Below are 15,733 nucleotides of genomic sequence, written 5' to 3'. Positions count from 1 at the left end.
GCATAATATTCTAGGTATCATTTGTTCCATTGTCAAATGGAGATAATGATACTTAACCACCTCTGTAAAATGCCACGGGACAGTCTAGTGAAAAGCACTAAGAGTAAGTGCCAAGTGTAAGTGATTAAAAAATGGATCTTTCTTTATCTAGAAATGCACTGTTCAATATTATGAAAAAACACAGAAACTCATACTCCTGATTTCAAACAGGAGTTTTTCATGTACAGTAACAGCAACTCTTCCAAGTAAATAATTTTTTTCTGTATATATTATAAAAATGACCATTACTCATGACATTTTCCATCTATAAGCTTCCTTTAATCACCAACACCATTGCATAGACAGAAACCAGTTAAATTCTGAAGCTTAGCTGATTTTCAGAAAAATCGCCTAAACCATGAAGGTATTCAAAAGATTAAAAAGTAGTTTTTTCAATATAGTCTTCTTTTTATTTCAGTTCATTGTCCTCCATCCCATCTAACGCAGTAGTAGAGCAAATATTTCTTTTCCATTTTTTGGGACTTGTAAAATGAACAGAGAAGGACAATATTTTTCCAACATAAAGGCAAACATCCTTTTTTAGGAGAGCATTTAAGCAAAATAGATTTTGACCGTCCTTCTAAAGAGGTCACACCTACTAAACTGTCTGCAACTCAGCTGGTTAATTTTGGAAGAGACTCTGCTGAGTCACTGCTCTCTGAGCTGACACTTAAAGAAGCATCAGTGTTCCCAAAAAGTCTTGATTATGCTCCCCGCCACTCCCTAGCCAACTTTCTCTGTCGTGACAAGGTGATGAAATAACGTTCCCCTTAGCCTCAGAAAATGTTATGTATTTATGTATATTTGCTCATGTTTGAGGACCTGGAAGAAGGGGGAAGCAGGGAATGAGCCAGTCCTACTTAAACTGTTCTTGAGCAAGGGATTTGAAGACAAAGGGGTTTTACACAGCAGGGAAAGGAGTACATTGTTACTGCAGCTGTACATTAGAAACATGGAACTTCCTATACACATTCCAGAGACCAAAAAGCTTAATTTTCACCAAAGCATTGCTGGTAGGGAAATTCCAGGAATTGTCACTATTGTTTTGGATTGTGTGATGTTTCACATACTCCTGTTTAAAATCATCAGCTGTCCTGTAGTGGGAAAGAGCTTTCCCTGCTTCAAAGTCATTTGGAAAAAGAGTAAAACATGGCCCTATTCCACAGTATGTAGAAACTCCAGAAATTCAGAATGTAAAAATACTAGTTGTTGGACAAAACCAAAGATGATGTACAACTACTGCTAAAAACAAGAAAGCAGCAAGGTATATAGGTCTGAGCAGTATATTTTTCCATCATCAGAAAGCCAAAGTGCAGAGGAACCTACAAAGATAATTAATTTACAACTGCTTAGCCAAATTCACTCACTGCAACCAGCTCTGAAGCAGTTACTTACTACAAGAAAGTCTCTTGCTCAGAATGCAATTAGGTTGCCTCTATTCGATAGGCACAGCCACGACAACAGTAGTTTCAGCTGAGTGCCCTTGAATGTAATATTCACAGTGTTCCTGTGAGAAAGCACTTTTGGAACTCAAGTACATGGCCATCAAAACGACAAATGAATTACAAAAATAAGTCACAACTGTCTGTACTTAAAGAACATTCTTGATCTCGATGCATCTGGGCCTTTCTATTTATTGCTTGCCATTCCCAAAGAAATGCCCCCTGCCATTAAAAGTTGATAAAATGGTACTCCTGCACCTCTGAGCTCCCAGGACACACTTATTTCTCTGTCTGTAAGTACACTGCTTTTGGGCACCAACCCAGGTTCTGAATTGTGTCAAGTCATGTATACAATTATTCAGCTCTGGCATTAAAGGGCACGCATAACATCTTGAAAACTTGTCTTACTTGCTTGCTTATTATCAAGTAAGACAATATTTCTTTCAGGCTTCTGTTGAGCAAAACATTTGATGCTGCATATGTTGCACATTATGTGTTTTAGCATTGTAGCCTCTGGCACAAATATTTCCGCTTTTAGAATTAAAACTGATTGTGGTTATTATCATTAGAAAATTCTTTTCAGATGATTAGAGAAGTTACTCCATTTCCTTCAAGCATTTCTGACACTTTAAGGATTGTTTTTATGCACTCTAATGAAATAATTATCTTTGCAATAACACTAATTTACAATACACAATCCCATTCTTGCATGTTAGAAATACAAAGAAGTCTCTTTAGTAATTCATTTTATGGAAGAACATTAAGTCCTAAACTGTAAGAAAATGCTAGTTCCTCTAAGACCCCATTTTAAAAACTAAACTTGGAGTATACGATGTCAGAGTCAGAAGAAGTAGTCAAGAAACATCTATGTCTTTATTCCTGAATTAGATACTGATGGATAAAAACATCAACTTAAAAATTATCATCTCACAGAAGATGGAAATTGCTCAAGAGCATTACACTGTTTTTCTCCCCTTTGTCTACCCATCTGATCCTTTGTAAACACATTTATTTCAAATTGAAATTTGTTTCTTTTCACTTATTTAGCTGGGAGTTCAAATAGACACAGTTCCTATCATACTGTGCTTAAGTTAGGAAGTAGGTCATTAACATGCCTAAAACCTCTTCCAGCAATTGCCTCCACGGGAAAACACTACCTGTGATTTAACAGGGAGCAGAATGAGAATTACTCAAAAAACCTTATCCTTCCATCACTGTCAGCCAATAGGTGTTACCTGCCTGGTTTAAAAAAGGACAAGATTAATCCCCATAACATTAACTCTCTTGTATAATTCAAATGCAGAGATGCTGAGCTTGTGAAAGTATCTGGGATCAGGAAAGTGAAATTTGAGAAGTGATCAGTAGTGACACAGATAAGCCCATCCCTAAACATTTCCATACTTGTGCAGTCCTGGGGGCACACAGCTGGATCTTTGCTTTCCACCACATCACAGATGCCATCTGGACAAGTCTTGATGCTCGGGGTGCACGTGGAATAGTTTGTGGTGATCCCTGTCAACACACAAATGGACAGCTGCAAAAATACCACAAGGCTTGGAAGGAAAGTTTATTGCATCTTCTCACTCCACACTGACACTCTAAAGCACAGGTTTTAAAATAAACATCTATAAATATAAATATCTGCTAAAGTTACAAGCAAGACAACAGCTAAAAGCAACTGGAAGAAGCATTTTTTGCTATCCTTTCTGCTTTTGCTATTTTTTCATGTCACTTGCAGTTACAGCAAGTATTGCTTTAGCAAACAGAGCAAAAAGAGCTAGCTGATTAACTTGAGACTGAAGAGTGGTTTTCACAACTGAGGATGTCTCTATACAATTTTACATGCAAATATGAGGGTTACAAGTGATGGTAGAGAATTTGTGATACTTATGCACTTTGAAGGGATAAAGCATCGACACAAAAGCATTGTTCTGGAAGAGTCAGGAGTGCTGTCACCAGCCAGGTGTGTGCTACACACCACAGAAAACTGAGACACTGCTCCTGTGCTCACCAACTCTGCTGGGGTGTACCTGCTCAGAGGCACAGTGCTATGTTCCAAACTCAATTCACAGTCACAAAGATCATCTTGCCATAGGTCACCTGTTCCAGTTACACTGCTGCAACCTCAATTCACTACCTGGTGATTTACATTTCATGTTCAGTATGGTCAAGATCAAGAATGACCATTCCAACTCAATCACATTTTCCTTCCTAGTGCGTGTTTCATATGGGCATTAACTTTTTTAGCTCCAGCTTCTGCATAGTTTACTATAACATGTATAAATCAGTTTATATCTACAGAAGTTTGATTTCACACAACCTAAATGTACCTTTTCCACTGCCTTGTCTCCACTGGCATTTTCCTGTTAGTACTCCCAGGCCACCACACTCTTCACATTCAGCGTGGTGCTTACTTATAGCACAAGAGTCAGGGCAGTCCTCTTCTTTTTTTAAAACTGTTGGGAAAAGTGTTTACTGTAAATTCAGGACAGAGGAGATGAACACACAAGCAAGTCAGCTCAAATTAGGAAAACTCTGTTTTTGGAGATAGATAGGAAGGAAAGAAAGATGAAGAAAGCAGTGAAAGACTGAACACTGACTGACCCAACTATGAGTAAACTCAGATAACCATTAAAGAAAAGTCCAGGTGTTTCTTTTCTATGAAATAAAAGATAAGCAGCAAGATCATAATGACATGGTTATCTCTGCTTGATAGCACTCTGTCACTGCCTAGAACTGTAGACATGTGCTAACATACCAATAACAGAAAAATGGAGAACACAAATACTTACAGCTTCATACAGAACTTTTAATTAAGAGAAAATACTTAGTTCTTGGGCTAACACGGTAGTAGCCCAAAGAGCATCAGCTGGAAATGTATGTTTTCAGACAATACAAGGCTTTTGCAAAAACACAAGTCCACTGCAAGCTTTTGTTTCTTTTTCTTCAACCCATTTGCTCTTGTCATAGGACTTCTGACATGATAGAAGGGACAGGAGGTGATTATCAGGTAGAATTGAAAGGTTTTGCATAAAATGCAATATAGTTTGCAGAGAAATCAGTATGTTTCCAGTGAAATGCTCTTCTGCTGTGGCTGTTATAGAATACTTCTAACTTCCTTCCCCTTAAGGGTGGGTCATAACACTGCCCTTATGAACTTTTCAGTCAAATGATGTCAGTGCAATTGCTACAAGAATGTTAAGAAAACTTTTTAAAAATAAAAAAAGAAAGAAAAGAAAACACTGGAGAGAGAAGGAGGGAGAAAAATTATTTTTATATTTTTATATCTATATAATAAATATACTTAGGCCAGAGATTTCTTGTTTCATATAGACAGATACACATATGTACACTCTTTTTTATTCCATGGGAATATGTGAAATACAAAATAAAGGTCACACACACACACACACAAAAGATTCTTCTAAGTCAAATGTCATCATGAGCATTATGAATTGCATGTGATACACTGCATTAGTTCTGTGCATTAGCTCTTCAAACAAATATCTGCTGCAGGAAGGTCTGACTCAAACTCAAAACACAGACTTTGTGATCTGTGTCTTGTAGCTCAGATTCATTCTCATTTTTAACGCCATCAGCTATAGATCACCCTGCTACAGTTACTGGCATCACTAATACTGGTGACACAGAAACAGTAAGTGAATAGTTCTGACTGGGGTACTTACGAGTTCCTTCCAATACAACAGTGAGGAGGGTCTTGGCATGTTTCCTGCTCTGCTTGTCTGTAGCTTGAACAGTGTATTGGATTTCCTTGCACTCGGGCCTGCGCAGCGCAGAGGAATCATTCACAAAAAGGCTTCCGTATTTGTCTTCTCGGCCTTGAACGATGCCCACAGGATAGCAGCTTGCATTGGGGGACAGCAGCTTGTAGGTGATGTTTACACCACGGAATTTCATACAGTTTTCAATGCAGATTTTTCCTATCTAGGCTCAAACACCAACAAAGAAATCACAAACAACAGAAACAAAACGATACACAAAAAACGTTAAGTGTTTCCCAAAAACATCTGGAATGAAATGAAGGATATTACTACTTGCAGAATTCAGCATTTATTTTGGGTTTACAGATTTTATATTTTACTACAAATGCTTTAAATGAGATTTATTCTCAGTAAAAATGAGAGGTCAAGCATTACCATTGCCTTCAGGCTAGCAGTGGAAATGCAAAAAGCCTTGACCCAGAGTATCAGTAGTATTTGGTGCCTATTGCTGATGATCAGCAGTGTTCAGTAAGAACAAGACCCTTGGGAAAGTCTGAGTTCAGTCCCTGCTCTGTCCCAGGTTGACTAGTGAAAAAAACTATGGTCTTCTTCGAGAAAGCAAAGAGCTCAGCATTAACAAAGTTAAGACTCTTTTCAAATAACATAAAAATTGCTATTACTTCATGTTTATAATATTACAGTCAAAAAGTTTCTGTCCAGCAGAGTTCTCTGAAAGCCTTAAAAGGAATAAGAACCTCACTGTTTCCCATTTGCAATTTTAAAACATTTTATTCTAAAATTTAAAATATGTTGGTTTGCCATATTTGAACTTCTGCCTGCCAGAATATCTATGCTAGAACACTCCTCAGTCTGAAACACATCATCTAAGAAGCAGAGGAATGTAAAGCCCCATGTCCTGTCCAGCTCCTACAGGAACTGATCCAAAATTCACTTTGGTTTTTCCATTTACAAGAGTGGGATTCGGATCAGGCCCAGAGGCATTGGCTTCCTTTGCAGGGAAAACCACAATGTGAAGGGTGGGGTGTTATTGAAGAGAACTTGGTGATGGATTGTTTTCAAACGCTGCAGTTCAGAAATGTTTTCAAGTAACACCACTGCTGGTAAAAGCATATCTGTACATCTTGGTTTCAGCATTCTTATTTAAAAATGTAACAGAAAAAAAAAGGTTTTTTTGTACTAAGACCTCTTCCCACGAACTTGGACTATTTAAAGTCAGAGGGGAAGCCTTTGAAGTTCTATAAGCATATTTTGTCATAAGATAGTCCCACTTTATCTAACTTATTCCCACTCACATCACTGATGGCTCATTTGGCACCAGTTTTGTTGCGTTTTTTTTTGGTGGCAGGATAACATAGAAAGACTATTAAAGCAATCAGAAGCTAGGCCATTTCTTTCTGGCTCTCTCCTCTCCATAGCATGCTGGGACTGGCAGGAAGAAAAAGAGGACAAGATTTCCACTGTTTATAAACTCTGTCTAGACACAAGGTCTAGACATGTCCCTTCCAGAACCACGTCATCTCAGCCCTGGTGCTGCATTGCAACTGGCAGAGGTTTGCAGCTGCTGGGATGGTGTTCCCTTGAGGCAGCAGGAGAACACGATGATGTTCCGTGGTGTTGACCTTTATACAGAACTACACTGAACTGCCCTTTCTGCCTACTCTGTCACAACTGCTTTTCCAGGAACTGCTGATTCCGACCAACAGAAATTTCCTTCAATGGGGATGGACAAGATCCCATAACTTCAGGGGCCCTGAAGAGCAGGTTATCCTTAGAACAGCACATTGGCCAGTTTTGCTTTCTCTGTAAAATTTGAGGAGAAGCTAGAAGAGCCCCCTCCAGAAATTTCTGCAAGAAAGATAGGTTTTCTCTTTTTGCCTGATTCTACTAAGGAAAGCCCAACCTTGTAACTTTGCTCTGCTCCACAAATTCTGGAGTCAGCTCAGTTCTCAGGTGCAGCAAAGCACAGCCCTAGGGCAAAAAGGTGGAAGCAGCCAGTTCCTCTTTCTCAGGAAGGTGAAAAATCAGGTAATCAGGGTAAAGGGTAATCAGGATTAACATCAATTTATAGGGGAGGAACCTTCAAAGGTGCATTTTGCGAGACTCTCAATAGTTGACATAGAAATACCATTACCAGAAATAGGAACAAAAAAATCCATCTCTTGAGCTCCAGAGTTTATTGAAGTCTGGATAATGATAATGTTCCTCTTCACTGAATTCTGGGGACATTTGGACATATAACCTCTCTAAAAATCTCAGCCAATGTTATTCATCATTTGTCTCAGTAAATGTCAATAGATCTTTAAGTCCTTTGATAAGTTAAATGCCACTGGGCAAGCCTGTACCGTCAGGCCATGCTCCTGTTATTCAATTCATTTAGCTGCTCAAATAGACAAATGGCATCAGCCCAGCAGTTAATAATTTCTTCACGCTCCTGTGTTTTCCTTAGGGCAAGAGACAGTTCAGCCTTCATATTGATTTGGCCCAGTACTTTTCCTGACTGCTCTGGCATATCACGGCTAATTATGCAGCCAACTTTAATAATGTGAAGTGTTGGGGACTAAGCTGCTTACATTGACTTGTGCTCCAAGCTGAGCACACTGTAAATTCAAACCCAGTCCCAGAAGTAAGTGGATGACACTTTAACTGAGGTGACACTGACTGAGAACACCACCTCCAGAGCCAGGATGAGTTTTGCACTTCTCTGCTCAAGAATCAGAACAAAATCTCTTTGTGAATTTGTGTTTAGCCAGCACAAAGAAAAAGATCTCTTCCCAAAGACTCGGAGGAGTTCTTGCCAGGAAGAGTTTTCCCTACTACTACTGCCACCCAGTGAAACTGCACAATTGGTGGGAAGCATCACTGTTTCCAGAAATCCTAAAATTCCTTTTCAGATGTTTGACTCTCATGACAACATGAAAAACCAGCAGCTTTAAAAGTCAACTTTTTGTGGGTTTTTTTTGGTTTTTTTTTGGTTTGGTTTGGTTTGGTTTTTTTGGGGGTTTTTTGGGGTTTTTTTGGGGGGTTTTTGGGGTTTTTTTGGGGTTTTTTTGGTTTTTTGTTTGTTTTTGTTTGTTTGTTTTGTTTGTTTTTTGGTTTGTTTTTTTTTTGTTGTTGTTGTTGTTGTTTTGCACTCTGAAACTAAAAAAATGCATACTCCCAGATTTTAAAACTAATGTGTTCAAGCAATCTAGGGTATGCACAGATAAACAACTGACCAAATTTAATGTGGAGCTCATTCATTCATAATATTATTGTATGCATACACCTATATATAAAAACACACACAGAAAAAAACCCTAATTAATTAATCTAAATTCATACTTACCTAACAGGTAAGTTTCCACACTTTTTACAAAGTTGTCATGTTGTGACAAAGATACAGTTGGGGTACATTTCTAGATCATAAGAGCTTAGACTATGAGTACTTCACACACCTGTGCTATTACTTCTTTTAGGGGGAAATCCACCAGTTTCACCCTATCCCAAAGCAACAGGGGAGAGTAAAGCTTTCACAATCTGGTGCTACAAAAACCTCAAATGTAACACCAAAAATAATTTGATCTGCACAAAAGGAACAGAATAGCCTCTGAAGTTTCTTACAGATTGCAAATTGAAAAGTTGCAGCCACAAGGCATCATAAAATGTCATAAAGGAGTAGCTTTTCATAGGAAGACTGCTATGTGAGCACTCTCAGTATCTTCCTCTGATTTAGGATATTCAGTGCAAACTATGGACAAAATGTCCCTTGTCAGAGCAGTAGCATTTTTATTGCTCATGTACAGCCTGTTCTGTACTCTGAAGAGCTATCAAGCCACAGTGTATTTCATCAGATTAAATAAAAGAACATGCACTATATCTAATTTCCCTTTTTCTTTCTTTTTACAATTAGCCAGAGGCTTAAAGATTAATAAAACTTAATTCTTCCTTAAGAGTCTTCTAATGAATTGGTTTTCTCTGTAATTGGGATGATCATATTTTAATCTCAGTCCTCCTCTCTGCTACAATAGTTACAAGGCAAACTTTCCAGCAGCTCTCCCAAAAAGGTTCATCACTGATGTTTTTAATATTCACTTTCATAACGTGAATTATATTGAACTAGTTCCTTATTAATGTACATGTTCCATAGGAATTACATTGTAATTTTCACCTGATTAACGTCAACTTGTTAGAAAGTGTTTCTGGGAAGCATTATTAATGGCAATGGTGGTGATTAAGCTAAAATGAGGATTAAGTTAGGATACACATTAATTACTAACTAGCCATTATCTTAAGAAAAGCCATTAATATACTGGAATATGTAGAGCTGGAACTCCAACAGCTGGGCAAATTTATTTTTTTGCCCTTGATATTGTTCCAGTTATTCAAGCCTAAGCCACTCATGGTTGCAAGTCCTCCTGTCCATAACACACGTTATTTTTCTCTATTAGTACTTCCATGTGTGGGTCCTTCTCTATTATTATGTGATGGAAGAGCTACTGGCCAGTGTACCTGCTACCCACTGCATCCAGCACCAATCATACTGGTATCACATTTTTCACTGATTCTACTTAAAACAGTTAAAACCAACAAACAGCTTAAGGCACCTCATCCCAGTGATCCATCCACTAAGCTCTATCAGGAAGTGAATGTATCATTAACACAGTTCTTACCTGTGCAAAGCGTTCAGCATTTCTGTTCACTGTGAACTGGTAAGTCATGTTTGAAAACTGAATGCTGACAGGGAGGATGGAGACATTGAAATGAAGCATCACTGATCTTTCTGGGCCATGAAATTCCGTGTCATTCACCAAAACATCCAGCTGGAAGTAACGATGCTCTGTGACTGAAATGCTTTTATTCAGTACCAGTTCTGCAAAGGAAAAAGATTAGTCTATTACCAGCCCACATTATCTTTAAGTGTATATTTTGATACAGCAACCCCAACAAAAAGAGACATAACAAAATTAAGTATACATATCAAAATTTCCTAACAGGAAACAGAAGGCAATTTAAATATGAAATACGTTCTTATGGAGTTATATCTGTGTCATTCAAGACATTTGGGAGGCCCTCTTCCCTTCTTACCTACCATGCTGAGAATCCTACAATCAAAACCTCTTACTTATCAGTTTACAAAACATCATCCTGTACACTCCCTATCCCAGAGATGCACAAGCTCCATTTTTTCAGTACATATTTAAAACTCAGTCTTTTCCGAACTTGAAATTTCTCAGCTTTCATTGGCTCAATATTTACAAACTGCTTACAATAGCTTACTGGTCAATCACTAACAAGCAACTTCTCCTTTATTTGAAGAAAGAGACCTTACTGTACTCATGTCGAGTTCCCCTCACTTGGCTGCCATTTGGGCTGAAGTGGATTTCATCAAAGATGTGCTCTACACGAAATGTTTCACTTATCCAAGGATCATCAGTGACAATGGTTCCTGTGTATTTCTTTCTGCTGCTTTCAAGAGGATAAATGGGTGTGGTGTCTGCATCGTACACAGTCAGCGTCGCAAGAACGGTTCCCTAGAAGGAAAAGATAAACGGCATTGCTGAATGATGTGTGTTTTGGAGATTGAAATATTGGTCAAATAAAACCTTACAACTTTCACTGAAACCCACTTTCATTCAAATTAATTTTAAGATTCAGGTTATCACTATTTCACACCTGTTTGGGTCTGAGTTAGAAGCTCAAAAGAGGATAACAGTGGAAAAGAACTTGCTATATAATCATTTGAGCTAAATACAGTCTAAATACAGTGCTAAACTGCTGAGGTAGGAAATGAGTGCACATACACAGTTCTTGATTTTTTTTCTTTTCTTAAAATCAGTTATTCTACAATGCTACTTAAAAATGCAGGTAAGTAATATCAGCACTTACAAGACACGAAATACATTCAGACAGGTCAAACTCATTACCCATGTGACAGAAGTGGCCTGGGTTGTCTGCTTAGTCTACTAGATTGCTGTTTTCTACTTGGATACTGCGACCAAAAGGCCTTTAAGATTTTTATTAGCAATTCTATTCTTTCAGATTTGTTTGAATGGAATGTTTCCAAACATAATGCCTTTTTTTTTTTTTACTACAAAATATCACTGAAATTCACTACATTGTGAACACGTCACAGGCATGTAATTTCAAAAAGAATATTTTACTTTATCAAACAGTTTTATGAGACCTTCACTTTCTATCATCCAGAGCTAAATTTCAAAATTTTCAAATATAAAAAGGAATTACTTTATGCCCAGGTAAATGGGATGTTCACAGGTGTCTTGTAAAGACGACTTCTAGTCGGGAGATGGCAGCAAACTCCCAAAATCAGTCTTTTCCCTTCCCTTTGACACAAATATGATCAAAATGTACTTTGAAGGGAGAATTGACTACCAAAAGACACCCAGGGATTCAGATCTTTAGAAAGATGACCTTGGCATGGTAAGGGGGAAGTGAAAGGTCACAATAAAAAGATCCTGGAGTTCTCCCTTAACAGCCTGGCCCTGGAAACTTCACAGGGGCAATGTTTGCCTGCAGAAGTCAACCACTATTGTTACAGCATCCTAATAAATGTTCTGAATGTAGTTCTGATGTCTTACATAGATTTGCATGTATGGGACTGGTACACAGACATACTTGCTCTAAAACAACACTCAGTTTTAATTATCTGGGGGAAACAACCCTTCAACAAATAGAGCAGAGCTCAGTGTGGAGAGATAGAGCAATCCTAACCACAGACTCAGCAATTGTCCATCCTGACCTTGGAAACTGCTCAAATTTCTTCACACTGTTTAATTAACCCAAACTCTTCTTTCTTTTGGGGCCTGAATAAGATATAACTCGGGGGACAGGAATCCTACAAACATCATTTTACAGTCTCTAGAGCATGGTGTGATGATGGGCTCATTGCTGAGATCCATTATCCAGAACTTGGTGCTTCCCAGTAATCACACCTCCTACTGCTGAGTTCCTACTCCAGGCACTAGGTAAAGGAGAACATTACCTCTTTCCTGTTGAACTCCACAACAGCATCTGCAGTATCAGTGCCATTGGGAAGGAAGGGAGGAGAGTCATCTTCATCCAACACATTCACCAGGAAGGGCACCTCAACCTGCATTTCCCTGACTCCCTCTCTCACGGTGCACTTGGCAATCAGCTCGTATCTCTCCCTCTCCTCTCGGTCCAGGCGCTGTGTCACACGCACACTGGTGCTGTTCTCATTGTAGCGAAAGGGCAGACCCTCAGCTGGAAAACAGCCACAGGAGAAAGAGGGACAATCACTTCCCAGTGTAGGGCTCTGATAGTTTCCTTCTTTAGTACTCTTTTGCAATCCATTTGGGCATCACGACTACACAATAAAAGACAGACTCAGAAGTGAAATACAAGGAATTTGTGTGGTTATATTAGGGTAGGGAGAAAACATGGAACAGATGGGAAGATTCTACAGTCTAGAAGCAGGACCATTTAAAGCTCAGGTTACTCTCAGTCTGCTTTTAGCAGGTACAAACTTCTAAAAGTAATCTTTTCTTTACGGAAGGGGATAGTCCTCCTTCCCATTCCCTCTGTATATCTCAAAAGCAAAATCTTCAGGCTCAGTTTACATTTGCAATGGAACTTCCTTTACAGAATCAATCTAGAGGATCTACTGCAAAAGAGATCTTTAACAGTGCAGCTGTTTGCATCTATTGCTGGTACATGACCAGCTCAGTTCCAGTTTTACCTGCTAGCAGTTTGTAGGAAATGCTGAGATTCTGACACAGATGATGAACTGAGGGTAACTGGAGCTGATGAAATGTGCCAGGTGGTTTATTCTCCTTGATGTGAAAGGAGAGATCCATTTCTGTGAAGCAAAGTTGCCTTGCTGTCAAGGAACTGCAAGCTGGTGCCGTAGCATTGATCAAAGAGAGGAAAACCGTGGTGCGTGTAGCAGAGTCACATTCCTTCTCTTGGAAAGGGTGGGATGAAAGGAAGACATACAGCATCACCTTTGATAATGGCATCCAGTTTCCTACAGCTTCAAGGGAAAAAAAACGCCAGAAGAAATATTTTACAGAAGACAAGTCAACATTTCTTTTCCTCATTTTCTACTCTAGTCCATTATTTCATAAATGATCATTTAGTCCTATTATGTGATAAAACAATTCTTCTGGTGGGAAGACCTTAAACCTTAATAATCCCAGTAAGGTAAAAAGTACTAAGGGTTTAGCACCAATTTTACATTATGGAACTTCACAAACAATATCAGCATTACAGACGTAAGACACTAACATAAAGCAGGTCTCTATTAAAAATCAGCTTTTTGTATGACTGCTTTTTGAAGGGACTAGAGTAGAGTGGGGTGGAAGCAGGAAAAATAATGCATGAAATGGAAGAGATACTCAGGACAGACCCATAACTACTATCATTTCAGTCACTGTATTCTGACAGTTTATTCCAGTTGAGGACACGGGTCAAATTGTTTAGGTTTAGAGGACAGATTGTTCATCATTTTGAAATATAAAGAGCTGGACAAGAGATAAAATAGAAGTTAAAAGTATCCTGTGGCATCTACTACTACACCCTCAAGCCTTATTTTGATTACCTTGGTTTGACTACAGACAGCACAGAAATACCTCTGTAACAGATCTAATTCACTTGAAAAGATGTTGTAGGTCACTTTGATTTGCAGGAACAAAACAAGGCTCTCAGGTGCTGGATAGATGCTCCTCCTTTGTTCAGTTACAAAGAGCTATCTGATATTCATGAACACCAAGTACCAAAAATGCAGTGAAAATGGTATCATTTTCGGATATCAAACACTCAGCACTCGAAAAATAAAACAGTAAGTGTATGAAGTTGAAAATTTCAACATCAAGGTACCTAAGTCAGAGGGTAGAGTTGATATATGGTTCTTACAAACTGAAGACAGTTACTACAGACTCTCTCCAACAGTAAAATTTCTGCAACTGATCACAGCACTATGCCATTAACTCCTCACCCATTTCCTCCTCCACCCTCTAATGATACCTAATTTCCTCATAGATCACAATCACCAAAACCAATTTGCTGCTAGAGTATAAAAGAAGGGGGGAAAAAAAGGAGATAATTAATTTCTGTAGTTCAACAGTAAGCTTCTCTAACAAAGCCAAATCTCAAGAGAGGGAGAGAGGCACAATTAACCATTTCTTCTAAGAGCTCTGGGGTGTTATATGCAAATGTACATTGTGAATCCATGTTACCAGAATTCAAGGACCATTTACAAGAGTTTGAACCTCTCTAACAGCCTTGCTCTGGGCACTAAGTGCTGGAATTGGCCTCACTTGCATCAGTAGATGAACAAACTGCAAACCTCAGTGTAAAGCTTTGACTTATACAGCTGTGAAATGCAGAAAAAAAATATTTCAAGTAATGCAACTTTCCCACCCTATTGGAGTCCCCAGTGCAAGCAACTGGATCTGTCCAAGGTCACCATTTGCTTTGGCATATTGTTCCCTGTTGTGGGTTTCATTGAGTCGGATTCCTCATTTTAAAAGGGCAGATGTGTTTTTTCTTCTGCTGGAGAAATCTCATCATCTGAATGTATTTTTCTCTCAGAACAGATATCTCAACAAGAAAAACTAGTCTTCTTATACTTACACAACGTGTTAAAGTCGTCTCTATCCAGGCTTTTGCTGAGGTAGAGAAGTCCTGTTTTTTCTTTGATTTGAAACCAATTATTTTCATGGGATCTTGCTCGAGAAATTATGAGAGTCTGGCACAGATGAAAGTGGGCCACTTCTTCATGTGAATCCTTCAAGGCGTGGATGCGCAGGAGCGGCATACCTGCTGGCTCATCGATGTACACGTTCTCCAAGTACTCTTTCCTGGGGAAGTAGAGACCAAAGGCCACTGCAAAGGAAGGCATACAAGAGAAGAGGCAGCCCCAGTTAAATGACTTTCTGCACTGGTATTTTCTTAAGAGATGTATTTCCAAAGAACCAAAGGCTTCAGTCTCTAAGAAGTAAAGAAGCACTAAAAAAGATGTGGAAAAAGGCAGATCCTCAACTGGTGTAAATAAATACAGTTTTACTGTACTCAAGCCAAGGACACAGCCACCAAAAATGTGCTCTATAGCTTATGTTCCAGTTACAAAATCATCTGCTTTTTGAAAGCAAAACTGCCTTGCTGTAGACAAGGTCCAGTTTAAGCAGAACACTTAAGGAAGTTCTGCTTGCCAAATTTTACTTAAGTTTCTACCTGGCACTCTCAGCTGTAATTCCACTGAAAGCCTAAACATCCTCTCTGTTGAGAGAAAACACAGAAATGTATTACCCACTTTTCCTCAGATTACATAAAACCTTTCTTACACAGGAGTCCTTTTGTGGCTCCCTCCCTTTTTCAACAAGCCAGCATGATACTTTCGGTACAGAAAATGGGAGTTGTTTAAAAAAAACTGATATGAAAGTCTTGTAAGTATTTTAAATATGACAGATGAGAAAGCTGGGAACTGAATGAGGACGAAAACGTACATTTGTTTTTGGTACAATGGTTGTGACTGACCCAGTCACCTCCCAA

General features: G+C 38.7%; 1 protein-coding gene across 1 annotated transcript in view; it reads right to left on the bottom strand.

Moving 5' to 3' along the window:
* The window catches only part of RET (ret proto-oncogene), a 36,505-nt gene extending 21,443 nt beyond the window's left edge, over window positions 1–15,062 (bottom strand). Inside the window, exons 1-8 of the mRNA XM_018081609.2 lie at window positions 14,816–15,062; window positions 12,921–13,214; window positions 12,204–12,445; window positions 10,533–10,734; window positions 9,874–10,073; window positions 5,168–5,426; window positions 3,812–3,937; window positions 2,883–2,993 (exon numbers count right to left, since the gene is read on the bottom strand). Of these exons, the coding sequence (XP_017937098.1) occupies window positions 2,883–2,993; window positions 3,812–3,937; window positions 5,168–5,426; window positions 9,874–10,073; window positions 10,533–10,734; window positions 12,204–12,445; window positions 12,921–13,214; window positions 14,816–14,999 (1,618 nt within the window). The 5' untranslated portion in view covers window positions 15,000–15,062. The remainder of the gene's footprint in view (window positions 1–2,882; window positions 2,994–3,811; window positions 3,938–5,167; window positions 5,427–9,873; window positions 10,074–10,532; window positions 10,735–12,203; window positions 12,446–12,920; window positions 13,215–14,815) is intronic.
* Between the last annotated feature and the right edge of the window lie 671 nt (window positions 15,063–15,733).

Source organism: Manacus vitellinus, unplaced genomic scaffold (assembly GCF_001715985.3).
Source record: "Manacus vitellinus isolate BGI_N305 unplaced genomic scaffold, ASM171598v3 scaffold_54_pilon, whole genome shotgun sequence".
In the NCBI taxonomy this organism is placed as follows: domain Eukaryota; kingdom Metazoa; phylum Chordata; class Aves; order Passeriformes; family Pipridae; genus Manacus; species Manacus vitellinus.
This window is presented reverse-complemented; position numbering and strand designations above follow the sequence as displayed.